Source organism: Bemisia tabaci, chromosome 2 (genome assembly GCF_918797505.1).
Source record: "Bemisia tabaci chromosome 2, PGI_BMITA_v3".
Taxonomy (NCBI): Eukaryota; Metazoa; Arthropoda; class Insecta; order Hemiptera; family Aleyrodidae; genus Bemisia; species Bemisia tabaci.
The window spans coordinates 42,684,681-42,697,157 of NC_092794.1; the positions used below are offsets into that span (position 1 = coordinate 42,684,681).

Here is a 12,477-nt window from a genome sequence, read left to right on the forward strand (position 1 = left end):
ATGAAATTGTTTTGAAGAATTCCGGACCGTGTATTTATTCACCTCATTGTCAATCTAATATTTGATAAGCATTTCAAGTATTTTAGTTTCTAAAAATGGGAAAGAAGAAAGTTATTAGATGATTTCAGTATAAAAATAGTTTTTTTTCTTTTTTTACTTTGAGTATAAAAAGTTTTATTTACAATTATCATTGCATAAAATTATAAAAAGGATAAAATCCATACAAAATTTATATAAAATCAAACATAAAAGATAAAATAACATTAATTTAGCAAAACTAAAAATCTATTTTTTTGAATTTTTTTTCATAAAAATTACCCTGAATAAATAAGTACAATTCCATGAATTTTAAAGCCGAGAGGAATCCAAGGCACAGCATGTAATCTGTAACAAACAAAAAAAATTCACATCAAAATTTAAACAAATTTACTATTCTCCTATGTAAAAATTGGATTTTCCTGGCAGAGATTTTTGGAGCTGGGTAGTGATAATAAACGTCACAACATTGTGTGTGAAAATCTTTCCGTAGATGTTTTTCTGGGCAGAAATGCTAGTGTTCTAATCTATATAACATGGTAAATCTTTCCTGTGATCTCCTCAGATTTGAAAGTGTATTTGATGTTGGATAAATCTCGATAAATTTGTATTTTTACCTTACAGTCTGTGACTGTTTTTCAATTTGCCATTTTAAGTGCTCTCGTCATATGTGCTATCTTAAAAAATTAATCTTTTGCTTTCAAGAGCACAATAACATAAATGACATCATTTAAGTGACCGAAACAGACAAGTTTAGTTGAAACAAGGTGTCAACTATTGCATTGTTAATCTTTGTAACTATTGATCAATGAAAATGATTCAAAACAACCGTTTACTGACTGTAAATCAATCTCATTCGTCAAAGAGGGGCGAAAATCGAACCATTCTTAATAATTACAGAACCTAATTATTAGTTAAGTTGATAAGAGAAAGAAATATTAGGTCATAATGACGTTAGTATTGTTAGTTGAATGAATTAATATTTCAATAAATGTTACATGCTAACATGGGTAAAAAATTAATATTCGGACCTTTTCATGCAAATTTCAGACACTGATTTAAAAGGAAGTTCAATCACCACACTGGTGTGTTAAGGTATAACATCCTATGAGCCTTAGGACTTTGCTAAATTTTGCTTAATAAAACATGAAGTTTCTCGGAAATTCGTGAATGTGTTCCATTTTTCAGAAAATTTTATTAGCGATTCAATCTAAAATATCTGAAAATTACGAAGAAAAGTATTCATAAAATTTCTTGAAAATAAATATTTTGCTGAAGAAAGTTTGGCAATTTCCAAAGATTCATACAGCGTTTCTCCCTAGCACAGCAGCAGCAAAGGAAACCAGCATTTTCATGTGAGTCCCAGGACAGCTTTTGTTAGCATTGGAGGAAAGAAAAACTCTCTCAAAAGGAAATATGTATTGAATAAAAACAAAAACTTACAAGTGGCACTTTTAGTGATCACCGCGAAGTAATTCCATGAGCAGATGAAAACTAGGTCCTTCACCTTCTCTGTGTTTTATAGATAACATATCTTTACCAACCTGAAAAGGAATCACCAAATTTTGTTAAGTAAAAGTCAAGTTTACAGGATTACATCGGCAAAAAATGCAAATTCAACAAGCTTTCGATCAAAAGTACTGTAATACTTCGATTATCCACTCTTAAAACTTATCCAATGCTACAGTAATCTAGTGTAACGACTACGTACACAAACGCATTACTTTTTTGGTATTTTCTTCATTTTTATATTGCTTTCTTTGTTTTTTCCACACATATTTTGCAAGCTTTCAGGCATTTTCAACTATCGTGCATTCCGTATCTAGCTCAGGCTTCTGCCACTGTTCATTGGATGATAGAATCTGTTTCTGTAAGACGGGCGTAAGTCCAACAACTCATGAGCTCTAGCGTCCTGGGTCATCAATGAAAGCCACAGCTCATGATTTTTGGGACATGCATCTGTTTAATAGAAACCGATTCAGCTGAGGTCTTCGGATCCAGGATTTGATCAAAAATTGAGGACTCTCTGAAAGTTTAGGTTAGCTCATACGTAACAGCCTCGAATTTAAGAACTGTTCATGAGCTTGGTGGTTGATCTTAGATAAAATAAGAGGGACAACTGTGTTTTACACAAGATCGTACATGCGGTTGAATAAAAAATCTACGCTACATGCAGAAGCTCATTCCATTCTCTGTCCATCAATTTTACTGACAATCTGATCTAAAGAGAGTGCTTACCTGGCAAGTTCTTTGGAGTTCAGGAATTCGCAACAAAAGCTCCCCAAACTTTGAAGGAATGTCTGGATAGTGCGCTAGGGTGTAGTGTTGCAATGCTTGTAGCGCTTTTTCCTGTGACGCGCGTACTTTTTCTGGTTCACGGAGAATACTTTCGTCTGAGGAAAAACACAGAAGTTTGAGTTAGATAGGATCATTCAAAGAAGATTTAACTATGAAGAACTAAAGGTGCAGAGATGGTTTTACATGAGATGACACAGTAGAACATAATCTATTGATCCAAAATCTAGGAATTCTTATGGAGTTCTGACTCATTAAAGCAAGGAACTTTCTAGGACTAGCAAAAAAAAATTTAGGAGGCCTCAAAAAATTTAGGAGGCCTCAAAAAATATCTTGCGGATAGAAATTTCTTCATTTTAAAACAAATGTTCTTTCCATCATTATCATCATAGAATGGTTTGGGGACAACAAACAGATAATACTTTCTGAGAAATTTTGGACGTCCTCCCCCCTCAGCAAAAAAGGGGGGAAACCAGATCTTTTCACGCTTATACACGACTGTGCTCAAGCAGTTATTCCCAAATTTTAAGACTTGGGAAGCAGAAAAAATTCAAGAATAAAAGAGGACTTGCTAGGTTTTTACTACCCTGCATAACACTATGTTCAATTTTTAGTGTATTTCCGTATACTGGCGTGCTAAGGAAGAACACCGTATGAGCCTTCAGACATTGCCAAGTTTCCTCCAATGAAAATCGAATTTACTGGGAAAATTGTGATTGTTATTTTCCAATGTATTTTTGGATGCATTTTTGTATGTTAAGAAGTAACTCAAAAGTATTTTTAATTAGTACCATTTTTATTAAAATTACTAAGAGGTGACTTACCGGAAGTCAGGAGGACAATTACTTTCATTGCAACATACTCATAACGGTCCACCCTTAATCTGCGTAAATGTTCCGTGAACGTCAACATTCTTTCAATACATGGATCTAGTTTTAATTCCCTCGCTTTGTCCAAAGAGATGCTTTTGCCAAGTGAGACTCGAATCTCACCGGGACTTGCTATCGACCGATAGCAACAGCTGAACAGCAACAGTTCGCACCATGCGTTGATTAACAATGAAATTTGATCATCATTCTGGAAAAAAAATTCAACTTCAGTTTATGCTATGCATTGAATGAAAATAAAATTTCATCATCATTCTTGGAGGAAAATTAAACTTCATGTAAAGCTGAAAAAAATCATTGAAGATTTCAAGTAAGGGTTGTGCTTTCTGGGAAAAAACTACTGTTCATCTCAAAACAGAAGAGATTAACAAAGGTAACTGCTAAAATTTGCAGTCTCATAGTTTTCAAAACATCTCCATCAATTTTGTAAAGATATAGACATTTTTTAAATATAAACAGAAAAGTACTTTTAGACACAACAAATTTAACTTGAGCTTGTAACTTTCACTTTCATAAATAACTTTCCCAAACCGATTTCAGGTTTCCTTTTCATCAGTGATACCTAACTGTGACTGATCTGATGAATGGGCGACCGGAAACTGGTCTGGAAAAGTTGCTTATTACTTTGAAAGTAATGAGTTCAAATTAAATTTTTTCTGTTTAAAACTGTTATTTCCCCTCTCAAAAGAAAGATAATAATTTAAAACTTGCGTAATAAAGAAGAACTTGTTTCCAAAGAGTGTATAAAGCAAAAATTATTGTTTCTCCAGAAGGAGAAAATCCTGTCGCTGCAAACATTGAGTAGTTTTACAATGTATCCTAAACTTCTTTCTTTTCTTGGAGAAAGGTTCAATATGTCCACCAATGAAAATGAAAGATAAGACAGGAAGTGAATCTTAAGTATTGAGTAGAAGTGACTGAAGTAAAAGGAAAAGAGGTAACATTCAACTTACAGAAATATTCTTAAAAAGAGGCAGCGATTTACACCATTTAACAATTTTGTAGAGTCTGTCATCTGCGATATGACACAGGTTTGAGATGAAATCAGGGCCACCATTATTGTTTCCTCTGGCTTCAGACGAGGCTGAGCTACTTGACCGACTGCCATTTTTGTGAGAGTTTTCATTTTCATTATACAGCCAAAGGTGCTCAACTTCCATTATTTCCTATTGCAGATTAAAAAAAAAAAAAAAAAAAAAAAAAAAAAAAAAAAAATTTTAGAAATGAAAACAAATTAGCTGGATTAAAGGGGAAAGATGAAACAAGTTTCGAAAAGATTTCATGTTTGAAAATATCGATAGGCAAAGTGTGAAACCTTATATCTCTGTTCGTACGTTGGAGGGTCCCAGTCTCTCTTCTTTTTTTCTTTGAAAAGCTGCTTAACACATTTTTTTGACAACTTCCTTGATTTTTCTTCTCTGCTAGCAGAATATATTCTGTATTTTCAAGCTATAAAGTTTATTTGCTTCACTTTGAAAAAATAAAATGGGGGCGAAAATTTTGGAACACCGAAATGGAGATGTGTGGTTTTACACTTTGGCCATCAATATGGAGAATCTGAATTTGGCAAGAGGAGATATTTTTCGATAAAATGATCCTGAGAGCATATAATTTATGCTCAAAACAGGGCATTTTCAGTTTAAAAATATTGTTTTGCTATAAAAATTCAGATCTTTCCGCCAGAAATCTAATCAAACTTTTGAGGCAGATACTCGTCCAACAAGATTAAACACATCATAACTTGCCCTCAGTACGCAAGATTGGTCTCTTTGTCATATCGCAGAAAATAATAAGCAAGTATTACATCACCATTATCCATAACAGATATTAAACAGTGGACTGCGCCAATCATTTGGGAGTAAAACATAGCCAACTCACTTGATCAAAGCTCTAAGGAAACCTACGACTAAGCACACCACAAATTTTAATTGAGAGAAACTTACTTGCAATAAGGGAGGAATCAACCTTGAGGACGGCTGTGGCGAGAGTCTTTCTCTTTGCTCTTGTTTGACAAGATACGAGTCACTCGAGTAATGACAACTACCACTTGACAGCTGTAAACTTGAAGGAAGTGTGTACGAGCATTGATACGTGCTCCTACCTCCCCTAGTTCTGTCTTCACGAATAGCTGAAACAAAACAGGGTTACATTAGTTCAGGATCAAGATTACGTTGATCACAGGTCAAACTTCGATTGATGATGCAACTAAACAGCCTTTGTTGAGTTTTGTTGAGGTGCGCTACTAAGTTGTGGTGAAACCTCAAAATATCATGGTTAAAAGTTTGATGCTCTTTGAAAAAATCTAACTCTACAATTGAATCTTGACATGCAAAAACTGCTAATGTCCATTTTTCCAGTCTTAAGTTTTTTGGAGTTCATAATACTTTACGGAGTTGGTTGCACTCACGAAAGTGGCGTTAAAACTCGCCTTTGGGTTTCCTTAATCCCAAAATGAGTCCTTTCAACACTTTGATGGTTTTATCGACTCTTTAAAAGGATTGTGAACTCAAAAAAACTTAAGACAGGAATAATGGACATTAGCGGTTTTTCCAAGATCCGATTCAATTGTAAAGAATTAAAAGTACTGAAAAATGAGAATAAAGAAACTGTAGAGTGTAATATATTATCGAAAATTGAATTTTCATGCTGCATCATTGTTACATATGAAAATAATTAAATTGAAGGCAAAGAGTTCAGTGAATTTATTTACCTTCTAATTTCATGCCCATGTTAAGACATTTTTCAAAACGGCAAGCAGGGCATTTTTTCCTAGTGGCAACAGTGACAGGACAAGAAGATCCTCTAAGGCAAACGTAATTCTTGCGGTTTTGAACAGTTCTTTTGAAGAAACCCTTACAGCTTTCACAGGAGAAAATACCATAGTGGAACCCGGAAATTTTGTCACCGCAGACAGGACATGGACTGAAAAAAAAGAAAAATGTGTGAAAGAGCTTGCAAACATTTATTAAAGAAGCCCTAGAATTGTAAACTTTGTACCTATACAACAAGCTTTTGAGCAGGAATTCCAAAAGTTCTCAGCCTTCCAATGCTAAAAACTCCTTATTTTAGTTAGTTACCTGTATTTTTTTAAATTTCAACCTTTTGACTCTTTAGTTATTTTTTGACAATTATCCATGATTTTGAAGACACTGCTGGATTTTTACAATTATATGCACCAGTCTCCTAGCCCAGATATCCTTTAAAATGCCCTCCCCATTTTGGGCGGGCAAACCATGCAAGACCCGCTATCCACAGAAGTTTCTTCCTTGCGTGCGAAATGGTGCTGCTTATATGACTTGCATTAAGGCTTCGATGGTTGATTTTTTGCATTATTATTTACCATTATTGACGTTGGTGATTTGAATTGAAATTGCCTCAATGTTGCATCTTCCTCTGATTTATGAACATTGAAGAAAAAAAATTAACAATTTCACCAATGAGCTATGCTGTCGTTCGACGCAAAAATGGCGTATTTCCATTCCAGATTCCGCACGATTTCTCAGACAAAATGTTCCACAGCAAGAAAGGCTAAAAACATCCATCCTTGGTACTTTCGGAGTAACTTTGTTATAGTATTGGGAAGTTAAAATGAAAATATGGAGCATGGAGGTGGCCAGGTTTTCTTGTAATGGAGCATTTTGTCTGAAAAAGGATTTTAAAATCTGGAATGGATTCACAGTGTTTTTGCTTTAGACAGCAGCATGCTCCATGATCGCTTCACGGTGTAACACAGCTGAGGCGCTTCGCACCTTGGGCGTTGCAAAATAGTATCGAAAATCTACAAAGATTCAAGACGGAGGTTAAAGTGTAAGTATTGCAAATTTTGAGTGGAAATTAGCAGAGGCAATAAATTATAACGCCTAGTGCTTACCTGTTAATTAATTGTTGCCGAGATATTCCAGAAGCAACTGACAATGTTGAATGCCCTCCTTCTGAAATATCCTGCAATCCACCTTCATCTGTAAACAAAACCAAAATATGCATGAAGTAAAAGTCAAGCCTTATGGATCCAACGCCTCTGATAATCTAGGAAAGAATCAAGAGCTCGTACGGCTTGTGTGAACCGTTTGTACTAATAGTTGGATAAAATATGAGTCTATTTGAGACAGGAGATACAGATGAATAGACATATCTGAGTTAGACACACACACAAACATAATGAGCACATTTTTTGCACATTAAAGAATTTAATGCCAGTCCTTTCTTTGGCACACTCCCTCCTTTTAAATTTTTTTATTTGGCAGATTTGATCCGTTGAGTTTCACAACCTCTGAGGAAAAATATTGGAAAAATTGTTTTGAATACCCTAAAGAGTCCACAAAAAGAAAGGGTAAGGATGTCAAAGACATGCAAATTTTTTACAATAAAAAATGAAAAAATAAAAAAATTGTACGGTTCCCATTTGTAAAAACACGGGTTTTTAAATTCAGATAAAAGTTTGGAGTCATAAGAATTATGTGCAGATAAATTTCTATCATCTAGATAACCCGTCTTGTTGACTATGAAAGGAGAAAAGACCAAAAAATTATACAGCGAGTTGTACGTCATTAACATTTTGAAAGATAAACAATTGATCAAAATAAAAATTAAAAAGAGAGCTTAAATATTTGACCCTTTGAAAAGTAGAGTTGCAGAATCATGAGAGGAATTGAGAAGGATTCCAAAAGAAGGCTCCATAAAACATGAGCGAGTTCATTTCTTTTATCTGTATTGTCTGAACACACAGATAGCGATGGTGTTAGCTATACTGCTGTTTGTCTGTAGTAGCCGCTGCTTGGAGAGATAAGCACACCTGGACGTTTATGGGCTCTTCTTCTGGAGCCCTCCCAAAGTGGTCACTGATAAAGCAGAAAATAAATTACCTGGAGAGTATTCCGGCAGAGATCGTGATGAATGTTGTGAGTGTCTCCTTTGAATTGGAGAATGTGTTGGCGAAAATTGAGTGGGTGATACAGATACAGATGAATAACTAAACCAAAAGAGACAAAGAAATACATTTTTCATTAATTGACATAATAAAGAAAGTTAAACTGAGAGAGAAGAACACATGATAAGAAAATGAAAGTCTGGAATACATCAGCATGTAAGACTTCCAGAAATTCTCGGCTACTTTAAAATGAAACTAACGTTTCTTTTTTTGTGCCTCAACATTCTGCTCATCTCCTTAGCTAGTCTCTTCATATGCTCAATCACTTTTTTTGTGTTCTCAAACAGTCTGCTTACCAGTGTTCGAAACTCACACGCGCCAACGCGCCAAATGCGCCTAAAAATCGGCCATGACGCCTAAAAAATGAAGGCTCTGCGCCAACGTGGCCCCTAAAAATCTGTGCTTTCATTTTAGGTGATTATTCCAAATTTCGACGCACTGCACCGGATTGAACTCGCGAAAAGCGAGCAGTTGCGCCATGTTGAGCGCGTTACAGTTACTTACTAGTTCTATTATGAAAACATCTTGCGTCTTTCTTTTCACAAAATGCGGCGTAATATAAAGGCAAAAAGTCAATTTGGCCCCTAAGAAATCTTCAATAACGCCTAAAAATGGGGCTTGATGCGCCACATGGCTCCTAAAACTCAAGGGTAGTTTCGAACATGGTTGCTTACATCATCAGGTTGTCCAGTATCCTTACGATTATTATTTTTTTCAATTTCCTCAGCAGAATTGGATGTTATTGAAGGGGAACAAATCTAATTAGGCGGAGCTCTGGGTGGCAAAAACTCAGAGCACAGAAATTAGTAGTCTTCTATGAGAAATTGATTTTGAATATTTTGGCTTAAAAGCCGCCAAAAAATGCCAAAGTGAATCAAAGTAATGATAATAGTCTTAAACTTGCCATTCATGGGCTGTAGTTCTGGAAACAAATGACTAAAAGTTTCCATTCGGTAATGTGGGGGTTCAAAAATTTTTGATCAATTTATAACTTTACACCCTCTTACGGTCCGAAAATGAGCTTAACTATTTGTGACTTGTTTTTTAGGATGGTAAGAAGTGTTTCTCCTCAAAGACCCTAGTTTTGATTTTTACGCCTGACTTGATAAAATTGGCTCTCAAGTTCCTGCTCTTTAGGACAGTCAAAATTATTCCAACATTATTTACGTACCTGTAACTATAACAAGAACTATGTTGCGAGCCATCATACTGTGATGCATCACTATTATTTCTAGAGAGGGATGGTGTAAATGTACATGGGGACGATGAAAGACCATGCCGGCTTGTAACTGGCGACTGGGTTGGCGAGTAAAAAGAATGTATTGCTGAGTCTGGACTGGGATTGCACAGCCTGCTGTAGTTATTCCCTGTAACAAAGCAAAATATAAAGATAAACTTACGCATAAAACAATCATGAAACCATTGATTCTTGGCACTATTACACAGTGTAGTCATGTCGGTTCATCATATTTTTCTCCGAAGTCTTCTCTGACACTATGTTGACAGCTGACATAGACACTATGTGAGTATTCCTGCTTTGTTGTATTAAAGGGATTCTCTCAACATGAATTTTCATCATAGACAATGAGCTAACAGTTTACAGTGTGTCTCACTAGATTCACCCTCACCCTCTCCTCCAAACAAAAATTATCTAAAGATAGTTTGTTGTGGAGAATCAAAGTTCAGATGAGAACCAAAGTGCTTTGAGAACTGATCCAAATTTGATAATAGGCAGTGTGTATTAATTTGTTTTGAAATACAGAGACTAAAATGATAAGATGAAATATAAAACAGTGCTTTGTTTTCCCTCTTGTAGAAACCTGCTCAAAGCAATTTCTGATTGCAATGCAACAAAATGGGCCTGTTGCAAGGTGCGGGGATTTGCAAATTGATGCCTGATTCTTATGGCAAATTTCACGAAAAGAACGATGGCGCTATTAAAAAACCTTGAAATGACCTCTCAAACTCAAAAAAAAGCTGTTTTTGGAACCGACCCATTCAAAACGGTCGCTTTTCAACCGCCATACTTGTGATTGGTGGATTCTATGCTTGTGACTACTTGTGACGTGAAATGATATGACAGACCTGGTTTCTTCATCACTTACAATGTATTTTCCCGTAAGGAAATGGCAGCCGCTTTTCAAATGCAAATATCGGGTCAATCGCTAATTTTTTTATCAAAATTGAAAGCAGAAATGGATTCCTCGTACGTTTAAATGGTTAAAACCTTCATTAGATAAATAAGAACCGACGGGATAAACCCTATTTTTAAAATTTTTAAGGAAGACTGTAGTCAATGGGCGATTGTTTACATCTGCTTAGTGATAACAGACATGGACATTAGCTCAATATTTGGTCATTTTCATGAGTTTTTACTTGTTTGTCACTATTTGAAGGTAAGTTTATTTTGTAAATCAATTGTCTAGTGTCTTAGGATCATGTTAAAAGCTGTAAAGGTATACTCTGTTACTTATTTATTCAGAACACACTCCGGCAGTCCAACGCTCAAACCCTGGATGTTCTCTCAATGCGTGTAAATCATTCTTAACTCTTCAACAAACATCTCAATATCATTCAGAACGTTCCCACGTTTTATAAACTTATGTTATTTTAAAATCCTGTGTGTTTTAAATGTAACACTATACAGAAAAATTTATCGATAAAGTCTGGTAATCGAAGAAGGATCCTACGTCTACTTTCCTTGCCTCCAGCTAAAACATACCGGTCTCCTCATCTCATCAGTATTGTCAAAGGTAAGTTTTTTTTATCATCAATGATTGATACTATCATTTTGGTGTCTTCAGTGAAGCATTAAAGGGTGAAATAGTAAGATATAACAACTGACTCGCTACATCCAGGTTTGAGCGTTGGACTGCCGGAGTGTGTTCTGAATTAATAAGTAACAAAGTATACCTTTACAGCTTTTAACATGATCCTAAGACACTAGACAATTGATTTACAAAATAAACTTACCTTCAAATAGTGACAAACAAGTAAAAACTCATGAAAATGGCCAAATATTGAGCTAATGTCCATGTCTGTTATCACTAAGCAGATGTAAACAATCGCCCATTGACTACAGTCTTCCTTAAAAATAGGGTTTATCCCGTCGGTTCTTATTTATCAAATGAAGGTTTTAACCATTTAAACGTACGAGGAATCCATTTCTGCTTTCAATTTTGATCAAAAAATTAGCGATTGACTCGATATTTGCATTTGAAAAGCGGCTGCCATTTCCTTACGGGAAAATACATTGTAAGTGATGAAGAAACCAGGTCTGTCATATCATTTCACGTCACAAGTATGGCGGACCCGAAACGACCGTTTTGAAAATCCAAATTCTGAGGCGTTTTTAAGTTGATTTTTTGGGGGTTTCCGGTGATCAAAAAACTCCGGGAAAATTCCTGTGACATCAGGAGCCTTAGGTCTTTCGATTAAAGCAATAAAAAAAATTGGTGCAACAGGCCCATTTCATGACATTATTGCCTCGTTTGGGAAAAAAACAAAAAAATTGAATGAAAAGCACAAACAAAATAGGAATGTTGCGCAACATCATGCAACTAAAACATTTATTACAGCAAATAAATCAGCATTTCTGTTTAAAAAATTGACTCATTATCGGTGTAAAGAAAATAAAATACCCACCTAACACTTTTTCAACAAGTAATGGCAGTTCCGTTTGAGGATTTGATAATTTACTGGCCCTCACTTGTTCTAGCACCTTATTCACCATGGATTCAGACGTAAATTTCAAGGGTGGAGGTTTCCCATCATCACTTGTATTTGCGTCATTACACACTTGCATTCTCTGTGTTGTCTTATCAACATCAGCTGGTTCCTAAAACATTCAAGATTTAAATAAAAGGCTGGAAATAAGAAACTATGTTGAAGGCATACATCGTCCGAAAAAGCGTTACATTTTATTGAAGACAGGGTTAATTGCAGAGTGTAGTTGCGCCCTTGTGTCAGGTGGTCAACGATTTCTTCATATTGATACAGTTGATTCCTAGTTATTCCTCCAAAATTATTTTTTCAGATCATTAAATGTACTTCAATCATTAATGGGCACAGAATTTTGACAAATGAACTGCTATTGTATAAGTTACTGTATAAGTACCCAAAAGTTACCGAACTGTTTCCAAGGGTGGGCTGAAAACTTGTTTTTAGTCCTTCCTGGCAAGTCTGTGGTTCAATAATTGCAGTTCAGAGAATCTAAACTTTTAATTAGTTTCATTTCACTCCTGCACTAAGGCCAAATCACAATTTTGCCATGAATCTATCAGGGATTGTGCATGTACTTAGAACACCTTTCACATAAGTTCATCTTTTCCA

At 35.3% G+C, this 12,477-nt stretch overlaps 1 protein-coding gene across 3 annotated transcripts in view; it reads right to left on the bottom strand.

The window, feature by feature from the left end:
• Positions 1–122: 122 nt before the first annotated feature.
• Hr39 (Nuclear hormone receptor FTZ-F1 beta) overlaps positions 123–12,477 on the bottom strand; it is a 47,974-nt gene continuing 35,619 nt past the window's right edge. For all 3 annotated transcript variants that reach the window (XM_019055868.2, XM_072297343.1, XM_019055867.2), the window contains exons 5-15: positions 11,791–11,983; positions 9,317–9,512; positions 8,081–8,187; positions 7,090–7,177; positions 5,929–6,140; positions 5,162–5,346; positions 4,172–4,384; positions 3,156–3,408; positions 2,275–2,429; positions 1,480–1,580; positions 123–384 (exon numbers count right to left, since the gene is read on the bottom strand). In XM_019055868.2, coding sequence (XP_018911413.2) covers positions 1,491–1,580; positions 2,275–2,429; positions 3,156–3,408; positions 4,172–4,384; positions 5,162–5,346; positions 5,929–6,140; positions 7,090–7,177; positions 8,081–8,187; positions 9,317–9,512; positions 11,791–11,983 — 1,692 coding nt within the window. In that variant the 3' untranslated portion in view covers positions 123–384; positions 1,480–1,490. The remainder of the gene's footprint in view (positions 385–1,479; positions 1,581–2,274; positions 2,430–3,155; positions 3,409–4,171; positions 4,385–5,161; positions 5,347–5,928; positions 6,141–7,089; positions 7,178–8,080; positions 8,188–9,316; positions 9,513–11,790; positions 11,984–12,477) is intronic.